General features: G+C 47.4%; 1 protein-coding gene and 1 non-coding gene across 5 annotated transcripts; one reads left to right on the top strand and one right to left on the bottom strand.

The window, feature by feature from the left end:
* Positions 1–687: 687 nt before the first annotated feature.
* Gdpd2 (glycerophosphodiester phosphodiesterase domain containing 2) lies at positions 688–13,834 on the bottom strand. Of its 4 annotated transcripts, none has more exons than XM_070040267.1 (16): positions 13,535–13,602; positions 11,911–12,024; positions 11,320–11,423; positions 10,916–11,009; positions 10,668–10,727; positions 10,308–10,406; positions 9,786–9,879; positions 9,486–9,631; positions 9,281–9,363; positions 8,768–8,918; positions 5,148–5,369; positions 4,787–4,935; positions 1,593–1,740; positions 1,388–1,470; positions 1,109–1,137; positions 688–1,009 (listed from the first exon to the last, which is right to left on the bottom strand). In XM_070040267.1, the coding sequence occupies exons 2-16, from the start codon at positions 12,013–12,015 to the stop codon at positions 957–959; spliced, it is 1,620 nt and encodes a 539-aa protein (XP_069896368.1). In that variant the 5' UTR covers positions 12,016–12,024; positions 13,535–13,602; the 3' UTR covers positions 688–956. The 4 variants fall into 4 exon arrangements, with proteins under 4 accessions (XP_069896368.1, XP_069896365.1, XP_069896367.1 ...); XM_070040264.1 differs by lacking the exon at positions 13,535–13,602 and adding an exon at positions 13,733–13,834 and having other exon boundaries at positions 768–1,009; XM_070040266.1 differs by lacking the exon at positions 13,535–13,602 and adding an exon at positions 12,261–12,287 and having other exon boundaries at positions 768–1,009.
* On the top strand, positions 2,187–2,251 carry Trnaa-agc (transfer RNA alanine (anticodon AGC)). Its single transcript has one exon. It is a non-coding gene; the product is annotated as a tRNA-Ala (tRNA).
* Positions 13,835–14,932: the final 1,098 nt, after the last annotated feature.

The following is a 14,932-nucleotide window of genomic DNA, read 5'->3' as shown; positions in this document are numbered from 1 at the left end:
GGAAATCAGACTGTGCCGTCAGATTTCAGAGTCAAGGAAAGACACAAGTACTCAATCGATCTGGAAAACAGGTGGCATTCAGCAAATATCACAGTGACTATGGACGTGGACCTCCTCTTGGGGCGGGTAACCACAAGGTGGAGCTACAATGCAACCCTGCACTTCATGCCTGGGCCACCACGAATGTCCCCTGGGGCAGCTTGTCTGTGGCAGTCCTTCAATATGCTGTTGCTATTCCCAAAACAAAAATCTTTGCACCATGACCCCTCAATGTCAGGTCATATCAACACAAAATGAAAGGTGCATGCTCCCATTCCACATAGCAGAAAGATTAGATTATGACTGAGGGAGATTTAAGTTCACTTAGTAACACATTAATAGACAAGATACTGGAACTACCCAGTCTAGAAGAAAAAGCTGGGCACAGCAAAAAAAAAAAGCCACCTGTAGGCAGAGAATTAGAAGGCTAAATGGGCTATTTAGCTTGTAGCCTTTAGGCAAGAAAGCAGCTAAATTGAGTGGAACTGTCATCATCAACTTAGAGTTCTCCAGAAAAACCCATTTCATCATCTCCTTGGTCACTGTTCCAAGCTGTCCCACCTTGAAACACCCTGTGCCTTCTACCCAAGAACATGTGCCCACAAGTTATCAAGAAATGCACAAGAAACATGATTTTGTTTACTTCCTTATTTTAACTTTGTTTTGGGAGGTAATTCTCCACATTCACAGGCTTCCCAAATTTTTCATATTAGTACCCCTCCCCCTCCCCCTCCCCAGAACTGTAGATTTCATTTCAGCTAAAGCATGCCAACTGCAAAACTTCCTGTTAGTAAACTCTCCCCCCCCCCACTGCAACCAATTAGTCCATAATATTCCATTTTAGCCTTTTTTCTTCCCCTGTCTTTGACCAAGGCAAGGCCTTAAGATTCCAGCTGGTAGGGACCAGGGTGGGGCATTCACTCCATGTTGAAATTATTGATTCTGGTCAGCAGCACTGCAGTTTCTAAGCCTGCGAAGGTGGGAAGAGGGTGGCTCATGCAGGAAGTGAACAAGGAGATTGAGTGGGGAGGAGAAAATTAGGTGCATAGTGGGGGGGGGGTTGTCTTACCATTTCTTTCATTTTCCTTAGCACATCTCCTATAGAGAGAAAAGTTTTCCATTATGAATTCAGCCAGTTTGTAGCAAGACATTCCACCCTGGAGTGCTCCAAATTGTCTTTCCCAGGTTCAAGCCAATTTGGTATAATAAGGATGGGTCTAAAATTTTCCAAGAATGGGGAAGATCACACCTCTAAGTCCAGGTAGCACTTGTGAATTTGGGAATCAGCCTCACAATCAGGGGCCTGGAGAAAGGACAGACCCAGAACGCTGAGGCCCAAAGCACTCACCTTCGGAGAAGGAAGGTCCACAAAAGCAGCAGGGTGGAGACAGAATTGGTAATGATCCATATCATTAAGTAGGTTTGAGGGGGCTATGGGAATAGAAAAAGCCTCCTGTTAGTGGCCAAAGCCCTAAGGGTAGTAGATGAAGGGAAATAAGAGCCAAAGGGACAGGGTTAAAGAGAACTAGAGATGCGAGAAGAGGAGCCCTTACAATAAGCCAGATGGGGTAACGCATCTGCTGCAGCAGCTGGCAGTCGTTGGTGGTGACTGAATCCACCCCTGCACACCAGAGCAGGGAGAAGAGCCAGGGCTTGTTCACTACAAATAGGTTCACTGACACATTATCTTGGTGCAGTGCCCTGTGGGAGCAGGAAAGAAATGAGGAACATTCAAAATTGTGGTGTACAATGCACAGCAGGCAGGCCCAGCAAGTGCCTGAATCTACAATGCCATTGCTAAGTGGTATTGGTTCTAGCAGACCCTGACCAAAGGTGCTATTTTCTCCCTCTCCCTCTCTCTCTTTCCGTCTCTCTCTCCCCCCTTTCTCTCCCATTCCCCCCTCTCTTGCTCCTTTCCCTCTCTTTCTCTCCCTCCCTTCCTTCCCTGCTTTATCCCCCTCCCTCCCTCCCTTCCTTAATGGAAATCTGCTTTGTTCTCATAACTCAATATTGCTTTCAGGATCTTGAACTCAGGGCGTTATCCCTTAGCTGTTTTTGCTCAAGGCTAGTGCTCTACTACTTGAGCCACACTTCCAGCTTTCTGGTGGTTCATTGGAGACAAAAATTCTTCATGGAGGGGCTGGGAAGGTGGCTCAGTGGTAGAGCGCTTGCCTAGCATGCATGAGGCCCTGGGTTCGATTCCCAAGCACCACATAAGCAAAAAGAAAAAAGCTGGAAGTGGCGCTGTGGCTCAAGTGGTAGAGCGCTAGCCTTGAGCTGAAGAGCTGAGGGACAGCTCCCAGGCCCAGAGTTCAAGCCCCATGACTGGACCCTCCCCTCCCCCCCAAAAAAGAAAAATTCTTCATGGACTTTCTTGCTGGATTTCCTTATCCACATGGGCTTCAAACCACTATCCTCAGATCTCAGCCTTCGGAATAGCTAGGATTACAGGAATGAGTTACCAGCATCTAGCCAAAGGTGATTTTTCTATGCATAGAGGGAGTCCATTTCCTAGTGGGATTCTATCCACAAGTACCAGCTTTGTTCTCTGAGGTTATGCAAAATGTGTCTCTACCCTTTGTCCCAGGACAGCCCTTCAGAGGTCTGAAGATGTGAGGCCTCAGCTTCCTGAGCCTTTCCTTCTGCAGACTCAACAAAAAACCTTAGTTCCTTCAACCATTCTGGTTAGACTGTCATTCATTATTTCCTTCACTATCCACGCTTTTCTAATCTGACCTTACACAGTTTATCAATGTCCCTTTGAAAATGTGCCTTGAACAGGATACCCCAGATAAGCTTTTGGTAGCTCTGAATAGAGGAAGATGATCTCCTAACTCTGGACACTGCCTGCAGGTTAGCTTTTCTCAATGTTATCTACTGCTGATGAGTCTGTAGACCACTACCAGAGCTCTATCAAAGCCTTGGGCTTTTCCACACTTGTTTCTATTTATGCCAGTGTTTCCTTTCTTGTGCTTGTACAATTGAAATTCTTCCTTCCTTCCTTCCTTCCTTCCCTTTCTTTTTCTTTCTTTCTTTCTTTCTTTCTTTCTTTCTTTCTTTCTTTCTTTCTTTCTTTCTTTCTTTCTTCCTTTCTTTCTCTCCTTCCTTCCTTTTCTTTCTTCCTTCCTTTCTTTCTTCCTTCCTTTCTTTCTTTCTTCTTTCTTTCTTTCCTCCTTTGCCCCTCTTCCTCCTCTTCCTTTCTGAGACAGTATCTTGCTATATAAATCAGATTTCTCTTGCACTTATGATCCTTCTTCCTGTGTCAGCCTCTCAATCACTGAGATTACAGGCATGGCATGTGCCACTACACCTGGCTATAATTGAAATTTGTGTTTCTCTTCATGGTGACAGCTTAGTAAAAGGTTATTTTGTTTTGTTTAGTTTTGTTTTTTTTTGGGGGGGGGGTCCGGTCATGGGGCCTGAACTCTGGGCCTGGGCGCTGTCCCTCAGCTCTTCAGCTTAAAGCTAGCACTCTACCACTTGAGCCACAGTGCCACTTCTGGCTTTTTTTTCTGCTTATGTGGTGCTGAGGAATCGAACCCAGGGCCTCAAACATGCAAGGCAAGTGCTCTACCACTGAGCCACCTTCCCAGCCCAAAGGTTCTCATATAAAGTACTTATAATAACTGAGATATCATTCAGTTCACAGTTTTTCTGTGTGACCACAGGCAAATTCTAAGGCGCCTTGGCAACCTCGTGTTTGGAATTATATCATGTTTACTCAATGGTTTATCTTCTGGGGCTCAGTTCACAACTGGGACTCTCCTACTTCTCTCTCCTCTGGACCTATCCCCTCTTTTCTGATTTCTTTCATGTAGAATAAAGGTGAACTACTCCTGACTTATAAGGCCTATCCAGTTTGGCCCTTGCCTACTTTCCCAGCTTCACCTTCCTCTTGCCAGTAGGCTGAGGAAACCATTAGTTACCCCAGCAATTCTGCTGCTCTCCCTATAGTTAATTGTGTTCCCAGGCCTTCCCAGTTAGATATTCCCAAATCTCAGCTCAGATATCACCTCTTTAGATGCTTTCTGACATAATTGTCCAGTTTCTACACCAACCCCTAACATCCCAATCACTAAGACATGTCCATTTCATTTTCATAGCACTCATCACTACCTAATATGCATATTTTAATTGGTTTATTGTCTATCTCCTCTTTTTTCTGTGTGCACATGGGCATTGGGACTTGAACCCAGGGCCTAAACTTTTTTTTTGCTGGTCCTGGGTTTTGAACTCAGAGCCTGGGCAATGTCTCTGAGCCTCTCTGTGCTCAAGGCTAGCACTCTACCACTTGATCCACAGCACTTCATGCATGCTAGGCAAGGAGTCTACCACTAAGCCACATTCCCAGTCCTGAACTTTTTTGCTCAAGTTTACTGATCTACCACTTGAGTCACAGCTCTACCTCACACTTTTTGGTGGTTAATTGGAGATAAGAGTCTCACGGACTTTCCTGCCCAGGCTGAATGTAAACCACAATCCTCAGATCTCAGCCTCCTGAGTAGCTAGGATTATTGGTATGAACCGTCGGCACCCAGCTTTGTCTATTTCTTTTACTAGTACCTAAATTCTATGAAAGCAGGAATCTAATTTGTGTTTGCACCCCAAAGCCTGCAACAAATATTACTCAATCAACAGCAATAAATATCTGTTCTGTGAATGAATGAATAGCCTCTGCACTCCCTGTACTGGTTTTTCCCTGTCCTTAGCTTTGGATTCCCTTTGGTTCCTTTTCTCTGGCACTCACTTGATGTTCAATAGTGGCAGTTCTTGATAGGGAAGATTGAGAAATAGGGGCTTCTCCGTTCTGTTGCCTCTCTGCTGTCCATATATCTGGCGCATTTGGGGTGCTCGTTGTTGGACATTCACCCGATCTTCATCTGGTAGCCAAAGGACCTGTATACAGGGAAGGTGGGCATGAAGCTGAGAACACCTAGATTCCAGGGACAGAGGCAGGAAAAGTTTGGCCCCAATATAGGGTATGTAACCTGAGGGAGGGGCTGAACACTGGGGTAATAGGTAGCTCTGAAATGGCTACCTATGGCCTAGGGAAGGTGGGGTGGGCAGAGGGACAAAAGGGGTTTCATTGGGAGCCCTAACATCATTACCATGTCTTGGGGCACCCTTGCATTCAGCACAGTCTCCAGTGTTTGGTTCACAAAGGTGTCATAGTATGTGTGGTTTCTTGGGGGTCTGCGCAAGTCAAACATGATGGAAAGGTTGAGGGCTGCTGCTTCCTTCAGTAAATCTTCTAGTGCTGGTACTGTCTGATTCCCAGCCTCTTTCTGGTCAGGGCCAGACAGATGTTTGGCACCCCAGAAAGGGTATCTCTAAAAGAAAGGACAATGATTTTAACATCAGAATTGGTCTCCTAGCTTTTTCCCCATACTCACCATCTTTTGCTCACATTTCCTCCCCACTTCCAACTCAGCTCTTGCCTCCTCTAAGTTAGGGTCTCTGAAATGTGGCTTGATTCTCTCTAGGAGAGGATTAATTGCCACTCTCTCAACCTCCTTCTGGTTTTCTGATCTCTGGTCTAGTTTCTTTTTTGTTTTTAATTTATTTTTTTATTGTGAAAATACTGTACAGAGGGGTTACAATTACATGGGCAAGATAATGAGTACATTTCTTATCAAGCATTGTTGCCTCCTCCTTTGTTTCCCCTTCCGATCCCTTCCCATCCTCCCCCCACCCCCCACCCCCCTGGTCTAGTTTCTTAACTTCCTTTTTCCCACTAGGTCTCTTCAGTCTCATGGAGACCTCGGGGATCTTAGAACCTTTGATTTCCTCCCAGTTTATCAGCCATACCGCTCCCCACGGTCCATCCACAGCTTGAGAGATACTTTTCCACAGTGCCCTTAACTCTCTTCCTGCTCCTTCTGCCCTACAACTCTTAGAACTATGGCCTGAGTACTGATGGGGGCAGCTGCTGCTCAGGAGAGGAAGCTAGCTATATTTATTAATTACTTACTAGGTACAGCTCAGGGTTCTAAGTACTTCTTTCTACCCAGTAACCCTATAGGGTACGGTATTTTGTTGTTGTTGGTGGTGGTGGTCATGGGGTCTGAACTCTGGGCCTGGGCGCTGTCCCTCAGCTCTTCAGCAAAAGGCTAGCACTCTAACACTTGAGCCACAGTGCCACTTCCGGCTTTTTTTTCTGCTTATGCTGAGGAATTTAACCCAGGGCCTCAAGCATGCAAGGCAAGCACTCTACCACTGAGCCACCTCCCCAGCCCCAGGTACAGTATTTTTATTATACCTATTGTACAGATGAGGAAAGTGAAACACAGATTGTCGAAGGAATGTTTCCCAGAGCTGGCAAGTGGTAGCGCCAGGGTTCAAATCTAGATGCTTCTAATTCTTAATTACTCTGATATGCCATCATAAAGAATTGTATTCATACTTTTTAATTGCAAAAGTCTGTGTCATGATCCTATTTATGCAAAATGAAAAGTATATGTATATAAAAATAAATGCATAAAAATAAATGCATATAGCTGTTAAAAGTGAATATTTAGCTTTGCACTAGTGGCTCACACCTGTAATCCTAGCTACTAAGGAGGTTGAGATCTGAGGATCCCAGTTTGAAGCCAGAAGTCAGTTAAGGCAGACAGTCTGAGAGAGTCTTTTTTGTTGTTGTTGTTGGTCATAGGGCTTGAACTCAGAACCTGGGCTCTTTTCCTGAGTTTTGTACTCAGAGCTAGTGCTCTACTACTTTGAGCTACAGCTCCACATCTGGTTTTCTGGTGGTTAATTGGAGATAAGAGTCTCACAGCCTTTCCTGCCTGGACTGGCTTTGGACCACGATCCTCAGAACTCAGCGTCCTGAGTGACTAGGATTGCAGGCCTGAGCCACCAGTGTCTGGTCCAAGCGATTCATCTCCAATTAACCACCAAAAGTCAGATATGGAGTTGTAACTCAAATGGCAGAGCACTATCTTTGAGCAAAAAAAGGTAAGGGACAGTGCCCAGGCCATGAGTTCAAGCCCCACTACTGAAAAATACAAAAAAGTAAATATTTCACACAGTTTGGATTATAGGAGGCTTCATTTTGTAGGCTCTCTGAAATTTTACTCTGTGTGTGTGTATGTGTGTGTGTTTGTGTGTGTGTGTATGTATGTATGTGTGCTGTTACTAGGGCTTAATTCAGGGATTTTTACTCTCACTTGTTTTTGTCTGTTCTTGGCTAGTGTTCTGCCAAATTAGCCAAACTGCCACTTCCACTTTCAGCATTTTGCTGATTAGAGGCAAGAATCTTGTTTTTTATGTATTCTGTTCAAATCAAGATCCTCAGATCTCAGCTTCCTTAGTAATTAGAATTATAAGTGTGAGCCACTAGCACCCAGCTGAGTTGGTACATTTTTATGATGAGCTAGTATTACTTTTGTACTCATATGAAGAGGTACTAAAAAACTAAAATATTTTTGCCACCTACAGGATTTAAATTCATAATTCTAGGGTCCAGTATTCAGAGCCCTTCTCCATGATTCTAAGCCTCTTCCATGATTTGCATCTCTTAGTTATGTTGAGCCCCTTTTTTTCTCTGGAAACATGATTTTTTATGGTACTAGGCTTTGAACTCATGCCTCAGGCTTGCCTAGGCTGCTCTACCACATGAGTCATGTACTCAGCCAGTTATTTTTCAGGTAAGGTCTATGTTTTTGCTGTGGACCAGTCCTAGACATGGTCATCCTTCTATCTATGTCCTCCTGTATAGGTGGGACCACAGGCAGCCACCACTACATTCAGCTTATTGGTTGAAATTGTGTGTGTGTGTGTGTGTGTGTGTGTGTGTGTATGCCCATGCCCATTGTGGGGCTTGGGCATCATCCCTGTGTTTTTTTGTTCAAGGCTAGCGTTCAACCACTAGAGCCATAGCCTCACTTCTGGAGCTTTATTTGCTGGTTAATTGGAAGTAAAAGTCTCAAAGACTTTCTTGCCCCAGCTGGCTTTGAATCATGATCCTAAGATCTCAGCCTCCTGAGTAGCTAGTATTACAGGTGTAAGCTACTGGGTGATCAGGCAGGCCCAAATCTTTTTATTTTTTTGCCAGTCCTGGGGCTTAGGCATTGTCCCTGAGCTTCGTTTGCTCAAGGCTAGCACTCTACCACTTGAGCCACAGCACCACTTCTGGCATTTTTGTGTATTTGGTACTAAGGAATCAAACCTAGGGCTTCATGCATGCTAGGCAAGCACTCTACCATTAAGCCACATTCCCAGCCCTAGCCTCAAATTTTAATCCTCCAGATCTCCATCTCCTGAGTAGCAGAGATTTTAGGCATAAGCCATCTTATCTGGCATCATATTCTGGCTGTTATCTGTACTCCTGACTAGAGTTCCCTATCTCAAGGGCTGAGGGTGTTGTTCAGTGGTAGAGTACCTGTCTAGTCTGTGTTCCATCTCAACTTGTCAAACACAATTCCCTATCTTTGTTTTAGCCATCCTGTGAGCAAACTCTCATGTCACATGCTTCTCATAATTGTCCTCTGGGCAAAGCCACTCCTGATCTGCTAAACAGTGACCTTTCTCTACTCTCTGCCCTGGAAAAGTGTTTTTATTATGCCAGGTTTCCTATTCTAATTACTACCTAGACTTTCTTCCTTACTAGGTGGGAGTGACCTGAGAGACAGCTTGTGCTCCTACTGACTAGCATAATGCTCAGCAAATACTTATCAGTAAAATGAACTCTGTCCTTTCTGAATGTCACTGTACTCAGACATGTGCTCACCTCTAGAAACCAAGTCCCGGCATTCAGCCTCTGCAGTTCAGCCCAGGAGAAGTCGCTGCTGTGAGCTGTGATTCGGGCTGGAAACACAGAGGCTACATCCGTAGTCCTGCTCAGCTGCTCATCGTGCATGAGGAAGGGGACGCCATCCGAGCTGAGGGCACAAGGAGTGTCAGAGGACCAAGATCTGTGACTGCTCTTTTTTTAAAAAGGCAACACCAGCCCAGGGCTTGAACTCAAGCCCTTGCATTTGCTTGCTCAGCTGGTGCTCTACCACTTGAACCATGCCTCCAGCCCAGCCTTTTGCTGCTTAATTGGAGATTGAGTCTTAAAGACTTTTCTTCCTGGCCAGAATTTGAACCTTGATCCTCTGGATGCCAACCTCCCAAGTAGCTAGGATTACAGGTGTTGAGTCATCAGTGCCCAACCTTTATTGCAGGGGCATGGCTGCTCATTTTTGTTTCTTGAGCTATTCCAGCCCCCAGCCCTTAGATCTTGAGCCCCACCCTCTGTCACCTGACCATCACATCCGTCTCAAACACAGTTGCTCCACATTCAGCTGTCTTCCTCAGGGACATCAGGGTGTTTTCAGGGGCCAACTGAGAAAGGGAATGGGTATGAAGGTTGCAGGGAAATGTGGAAGCCTGGAAATGCACAGGCCTGACTGCAGCCTGGAGAAGCAGACCTTCCTCAATGGCCCACACTTGTGCCTACCACTTACCATGGGAGCTCCTCGGTGTCCAACCAGTCCAGGCTTGGGGGGTAAGTTTCCAGGTTTCATGATGCACGGTGAGGATACGTACAGGGGGACCAGGTAGATGAATAGGGCAACTCCAAAATACAGAACTAGTAGCAGAATCTTAGGACCTGTAGATTGAGGGAAAGATATTGGAAAAAGGGCAATGGGAAGGGGTACTTGAGAGGCAGAAGACAGAGCACAGGTTTAGGAAACAGGGTATGAGTGATAGGAGGGAGAAGCCATCAGCAGCCAGCAAAGGTTATTGGGGGTTGTGGTTGGCACCTCTTGGACGGATACGGTAGAAGGTATCAGCCACAGGCCAGGCCAGGAGGGTGATTCCAGCAACTGCTCCAATGTGAAGGAATGGGGCTGTGGCCTGTGAATAAGAGCTGGTAAGGAGAGCTTTTCTTACTGCTCCTTACTTTTTTTGTGTCGGTACTGGGGCTTGAACTTAGGGCCTGGGCACTGACTGTGAGCATTTTTTTCACTCAAGGACAGAGCTCTAGTGCTTGAGTCACGCCATTATTTCTGGCTTTTTGCTGCTTAATTGGAGATAAGAGTCATGGACTTCCCTGTTCAAGGTGGCTTTGAACAACGATCCTCAGATCTGTCTCTTGAGTAGCTAGGATCACAGGTGTGAGCCACTAGTGCCCAGCTTGCTCCTTATTCTTATCCTTTGAGGGGCTGATGTTTGGAGTTCAGAGATACCTATAGTCTTAGGGGACCAGGGAATAACATTTGCTTTAGGATTGGCCACAGGCCATGGCTCTCATCTAGACACTGAAGATCTTATCAGTCACTCACCTGTAGTGACAGATGTAAGCTATGCCACTCCTGGCGCCACCGGATGTCCAATCCCACAAGGCCAGTGGCCACAAGAAACATAATAAGGAGCAGTAGAACCTGGAAGGGGGAAGGATGGATGAAACATTCTTTGTTAACCTAGGCTCATGGTTTGTTTTACCTGGGTTGCCCCCTTCCCTTTGTTGAGACAGGATCCTTCCCAAACCCTAACACAGACTCTTCTTTCACTGGGCAAATATTTGCTGGATTTTAAGTCCTGTACTCAACCCCAAGGGTAGAAAATGGAAGTCTTCATTCCACTGGATACAAAGTGCTGGGCCCTGGCATCCCTTATTTTCCTCTCTGTCAATCCTGCAGTACCTTGTGGAGACCATGTAGATGTAGAGGCTGTCCACAGAGGTGCAAGAGCAGGGCCAGGAGCTGGAGGCAGAAGGTAGGGAGACTTAGGAGGCATGAAGAGTTCTAGGGAAATGTCATTGAGGGGAGGCTTTTGCAGGCTGGTAACTCCCTCCCACCCAAACATTAGCACCCTCCCCTGAGGACAAGAGGATACAGCTGTACTAGAAAGAAGAGCTAACGGGGATTGTGCTGCATGCTCCAGAACCCACCAATAGCAGGGATGCATATGTGACCAATAGAGAGATGATCAACACAAATACCAGGGACCAGTCCATCCAGTGTCCCCAGTGTCGGAAAAGGAATCTGTGGGAGGGAAGAAGAAAACATCCAAGTGGGAGAAAGGGTGTCAATAGTAGCCTCATGGGAGATGGGGGTGGGTCGATCCACTTAGAAGGGAGAAAGGACAAAGACCTCCATGAGCTCAGGCCTCTAAGGATTAGGGTTTTCATGGAGGGATTTTCTAAGGAGGTTAGGGTAGCAGGAGAGCTGGAGGGGCTGGGTTGGGGTGAGGATGACTGATGGGTTCTCCCCTCCCCCACAATACCCAGGCGACCTGAGGTAGGGAGTAAGTGGCCATATATGCTGAGGAAGGGGTGGGGAACCCATGACACACTCATTGAAGTTGTGCAGGTCATTGAGAAGGATGAGCCCGATGTACAGCCAGGCCAAGGAGAGGAGGAAGGTGAGGCAGAGCAGGCCAAACCAGATATAGTCACACTGCAAAGGGGCAGGAGAAAAGCTCTCACAGCCTATCCTAATTTCTGCTCAGAGGCCCCAACCATGGCAGCTCAAAAGAGCTTCTTGTCATGTATTGGGCTGCTGTGTTCTGAGCAGTTCTCTTTATAATTCGAGGGAGATTTTCCTCCTAGAGAGAGAAAAACCCTTCTAGTTGGGCACCTATGGCTCACGTCAATAATTCTAACTATTCAGGAGACTGGGATCTGAGGATTGTGGTTCAAAGCTGGCTCGAGCAGGAAAGGCCACTAGACTCATCCCCAATTAACCAGCAGAAAACTGGAAATGGAGCTGTGGCTCAGTGATAGAGCACTAGCTTTGAGCAAAAGAGGTCAGGCCCTGAGTTCAAGCCTCAGGGCCTGAAAATAAACAAACCCTTCCTCCCAGTTGCTTAATAGGCCTCCACATTCCTTCCCTTTGAACAAGCAAAGGCTTTGACTTTTGGCCTCAGCCCCCATCCCTATGTCACCTTGCTGGTATGATTCCTCTCTTTGGGTCCAGTTCTCCAGTGGCAGCTATACAGGCAGTGGAGGCAGCGGGCCCAGACGGAGCGGCAGTCAGGGGACTCAGCCATGGTGAAAGCCTGGGGGAAGGGACACTGCTGTCAGGGACCCTGGCAGAAAGTAGATTTCAGCCTCCCCTCCCAGTGTATTTGTGGAGTCTGGGGGAGGGCCACAAGACTGGGCCACTGCTTGGCAACAGAGAGAAGTCACTGGGCAGGCTTGAGAACCTTGGATTGGATGAAGCCCACAACCCTGGCTTTGAGCCTGGTAAAGAAAGACAAAGAGTTTCTTTACCTTTTCCCTTTATTTTCAGTACCTGGAAAGCCAGTGGGACAAAGGAGTATCAGCCTCTGGGCCAGCAGAAAACATACCTGTGTGCTCCAGCTCCTCCCTATATAACAGCACTCTAATGGAGGTGGAGTGCTGGGTGGGTCTTCAGAAGAAACTGCCTCGGGGTGAGGTAAACTTGGTTCAGCAAGTTGAGGCAGATTTGGCTCCCATTTACACGGCCCCATGCAGAGTTATCTTCCCACCACGGGAAGCTGTAGGGACCTTAAGCAGTTCTGACCTGAGGCTAAGGGAGGCCCAGCTTGTTGCTTAGTTGCTATGGATGCACAGATTGTACAAATCACAAAGCCCTGACTGAAAGATTCTCTGTGTCCCCTTCCCAGGGGGTCGGGGGTGGGGCACTGCCCGTGAGAGGAAAACCAGGAGAAACTGGCTGCTGGGGTCACTCACAGCCTGTTAAAAAGAACCAGTACACACCTGGAGAATGTAAGCTCTAGCACAGTAGCTTAGTCTTTTCCTGCCTAGTCACCTAGTTCAGTCACCCCCCCACAGCCCAACCAGAAACCAAGCCCCCCCTCTTTCAGCTGCCCCACCCTCTGCTTTAGCTTCGGTGAAAGTACAAGGCGCATCAGAGAAAGGTGTGTGTGGTGGTGGGGGGGGGTGTTGTCTTGGAGCTGGGAATCCTGATCCCAGCTCCGTGTGCTTCTGGGTCTGCCCAAGACAAAGCTGATCCCTTAAACTATGCTGGATCTGTGATTGTGATTATACTCAAGACAGGAGTGTGATTTACAACAGGTGAGAATTTTATTACTGAGCCAATGCAAGCAAGTGGGTGGGTGTAATCTATGTTAGTTTATGTATGATGCATGTTACACTAGTGGGTTTCAAGAGAATTTAATTGAATGTGTAAAGGAATTTGATATACCCAAAGAGCTGCATGGTATGTGTGTGTGTGTGTGCGTGTGTGTGTATTTTCTAGGGGACAGGGCTACATGGTGTCCAAGCTCCTCTGAGGTTGTGGAATCTTAAGGAGTGTAGTGGCTGTACCCTTTCAAGGAAGAAGAATGTGGCTGCTCCTGAAACTCCCTCTCTTCTATGCTTACCTTGGGAAAGAAGGGTTGGGGTAGAGGTGGAGAAGTAGGCTCTGGAGTAGAGGGAAGAAAACTTCTATCCATTCTAAGCATCTCCCCAGCAGACAGCCCCCACTGCTGAGCTGTGGTAACTTGTCCTGAGCCCATCCCTGGGCTATGGTAGCTTGTCCCGAACTCCAGTCCACACCTCCTGCCCTGCTTGAGGTCCTACCCTTGAATCCCAGACTGCCGTCCAGAGTCCCACCTCCCTCCATGAACCGATGTGATCAGGATCTGAACAGCCTGGAAAACCCAAGCAGAGGGGTGCTGCTCAACCTCAGGATCCCAGTCCTGCTAGGTAGAGATTATCTGTACCACCATCCCCCCATAACTCCCGGTGGTATCCCCCAGCCTTCCCGAACCCTCACACCTTTTCTCAGCGCAGCTCTGCTCTCTGCTCTGCTCTGCTTCCCAGCTCCTCTTGAGTTGTCTGCCTCCTCCCTCTTGCAATCCTTGGCTCAGCCCCACCAAACAGGTGGCACTGTTGCCACCTACAGGAGGATGTGTGGGTCCTCTCTGAAGGCCCGCAGCTGCTGTATGGCCTGAGCCCAGCCACAGTGGGAAGATGGGAAGGGAGTGAGTGGGAGGGAGAGCAGAATTGCTTCTTCACTTGCTGGCGGTCAGGGGGCTTGGGCGAGGAATTCCTTTGTGCAGTTTTCCCTATCCCCTCAGTCCCTCCTCCTGTTCCCCTCCCAGTCTCTGCCAGGCTTTGTCCTGGCTCAGAGAGGCCAGAGCTGAGGGCACAGGCTGGCGGGAAGCTGGGGGGAGGTGACCACACAATTTTGCAGTGAGCAAGGGGCCCATTCAGGCCCCTGGAAACACTTTCAAGTGTGTGTTTCCAATTGTGTGAGAAGTGTCTCAAAGCTTCCTGTGAATAAAGCCCTCAGTCACTAGCCTCTTTTTCCACATGTGCAAGGAATATCTATAAAATGTGACTGCTTCTTAAGCTCTTGGTGGCAGGTTTGCCTTATTTCTGAACCAGGGGTCCCCATGAGCTCTGTGGATCCCGTGTGACAACTTAGCAGCCCTGCCTTTTATGTCACCCCATTCAAGAGATGCTCATCTAGGCCAAGCTGAGTCTTGTATCATTCTGCTGCTCTGTGTTTGTCTCTAGAGCATGAGGGTCTTTGAGAACGACTTGAGTATATAGTGTGTTGAGGGTAACAGACTTTGGAAAGAGGCATACACGCAAAGATGTGGTTATTCCAGCATCAACAGAAGAAAGTAGCCCAGCAAGCTTAAAGCCAAAGGTTAGTGTGAGCTGGGGGTTGGAGCTAACTTGATGGGCTGACCTTTTCTGCATTCTGACTGAAGTGGTGACTTGGGGTCTGGGGCTAGTAAGGTATTGGTAGGAAAGATATGTTTTTCTGGGGAGAAACCTGCCCCTCCCCCTTCCCCTCACTGGATTTCAACCATTGAGTTGGAAGACTAGCTTGGCTGCCAAGAAGCAGCCCCCTCCTTCTCTGCTTTCCCATTGTATTCACAGGCTTTAGTTGCCAATGGTAGACTCCTTTACTCCCTCAGGAATTAAAATGCAAAGAGAAGCAGGGCTGTTTGTTGGCAGGAGGCC

Source organism: Dipodomys merriami, unplaced genomic scaffold (assembly GCF_024711535.1).
Source record: "Dipodomys merriami isolate MVZ:Mamm:240054 unplaced genomic scaffold, mDipMer1.0.p SCAF_3, whole genome shotgun sequence".
NCBI lineage: Eukaryota > Metazoa > Chordata > Mammalia > Rodentia > Heteromyidae > Dipodomys > Dipodomys merriami.
This window is presented reverse-complemented; position numbering and strand designations above follow the sequence as displayed.

Coding starts and splice junctions, on each gene's coding strand:
- Gdpd2 (XM_070040264.1), bottom strand. CDS start 12,015: ATGGCTGAGTCCCCTGACTGCCGCTCCGTCTGGGCCCGCTGCCTCCAC. Junction 11,010..11,319: donor GACCTGCACAACTTCAATGA/GTGTGTCATGGG, acceptor TCCCTCCCACAG/ATTCCTTTTCCGACACTGGG. Junction 10,728..10,915: donor CATATGCATCCCTGCTATTG/GTGGGTTCTGGA, acceptor TTCTGCCTCCAG/CTCCTGGCCCTGCTCTTGCA.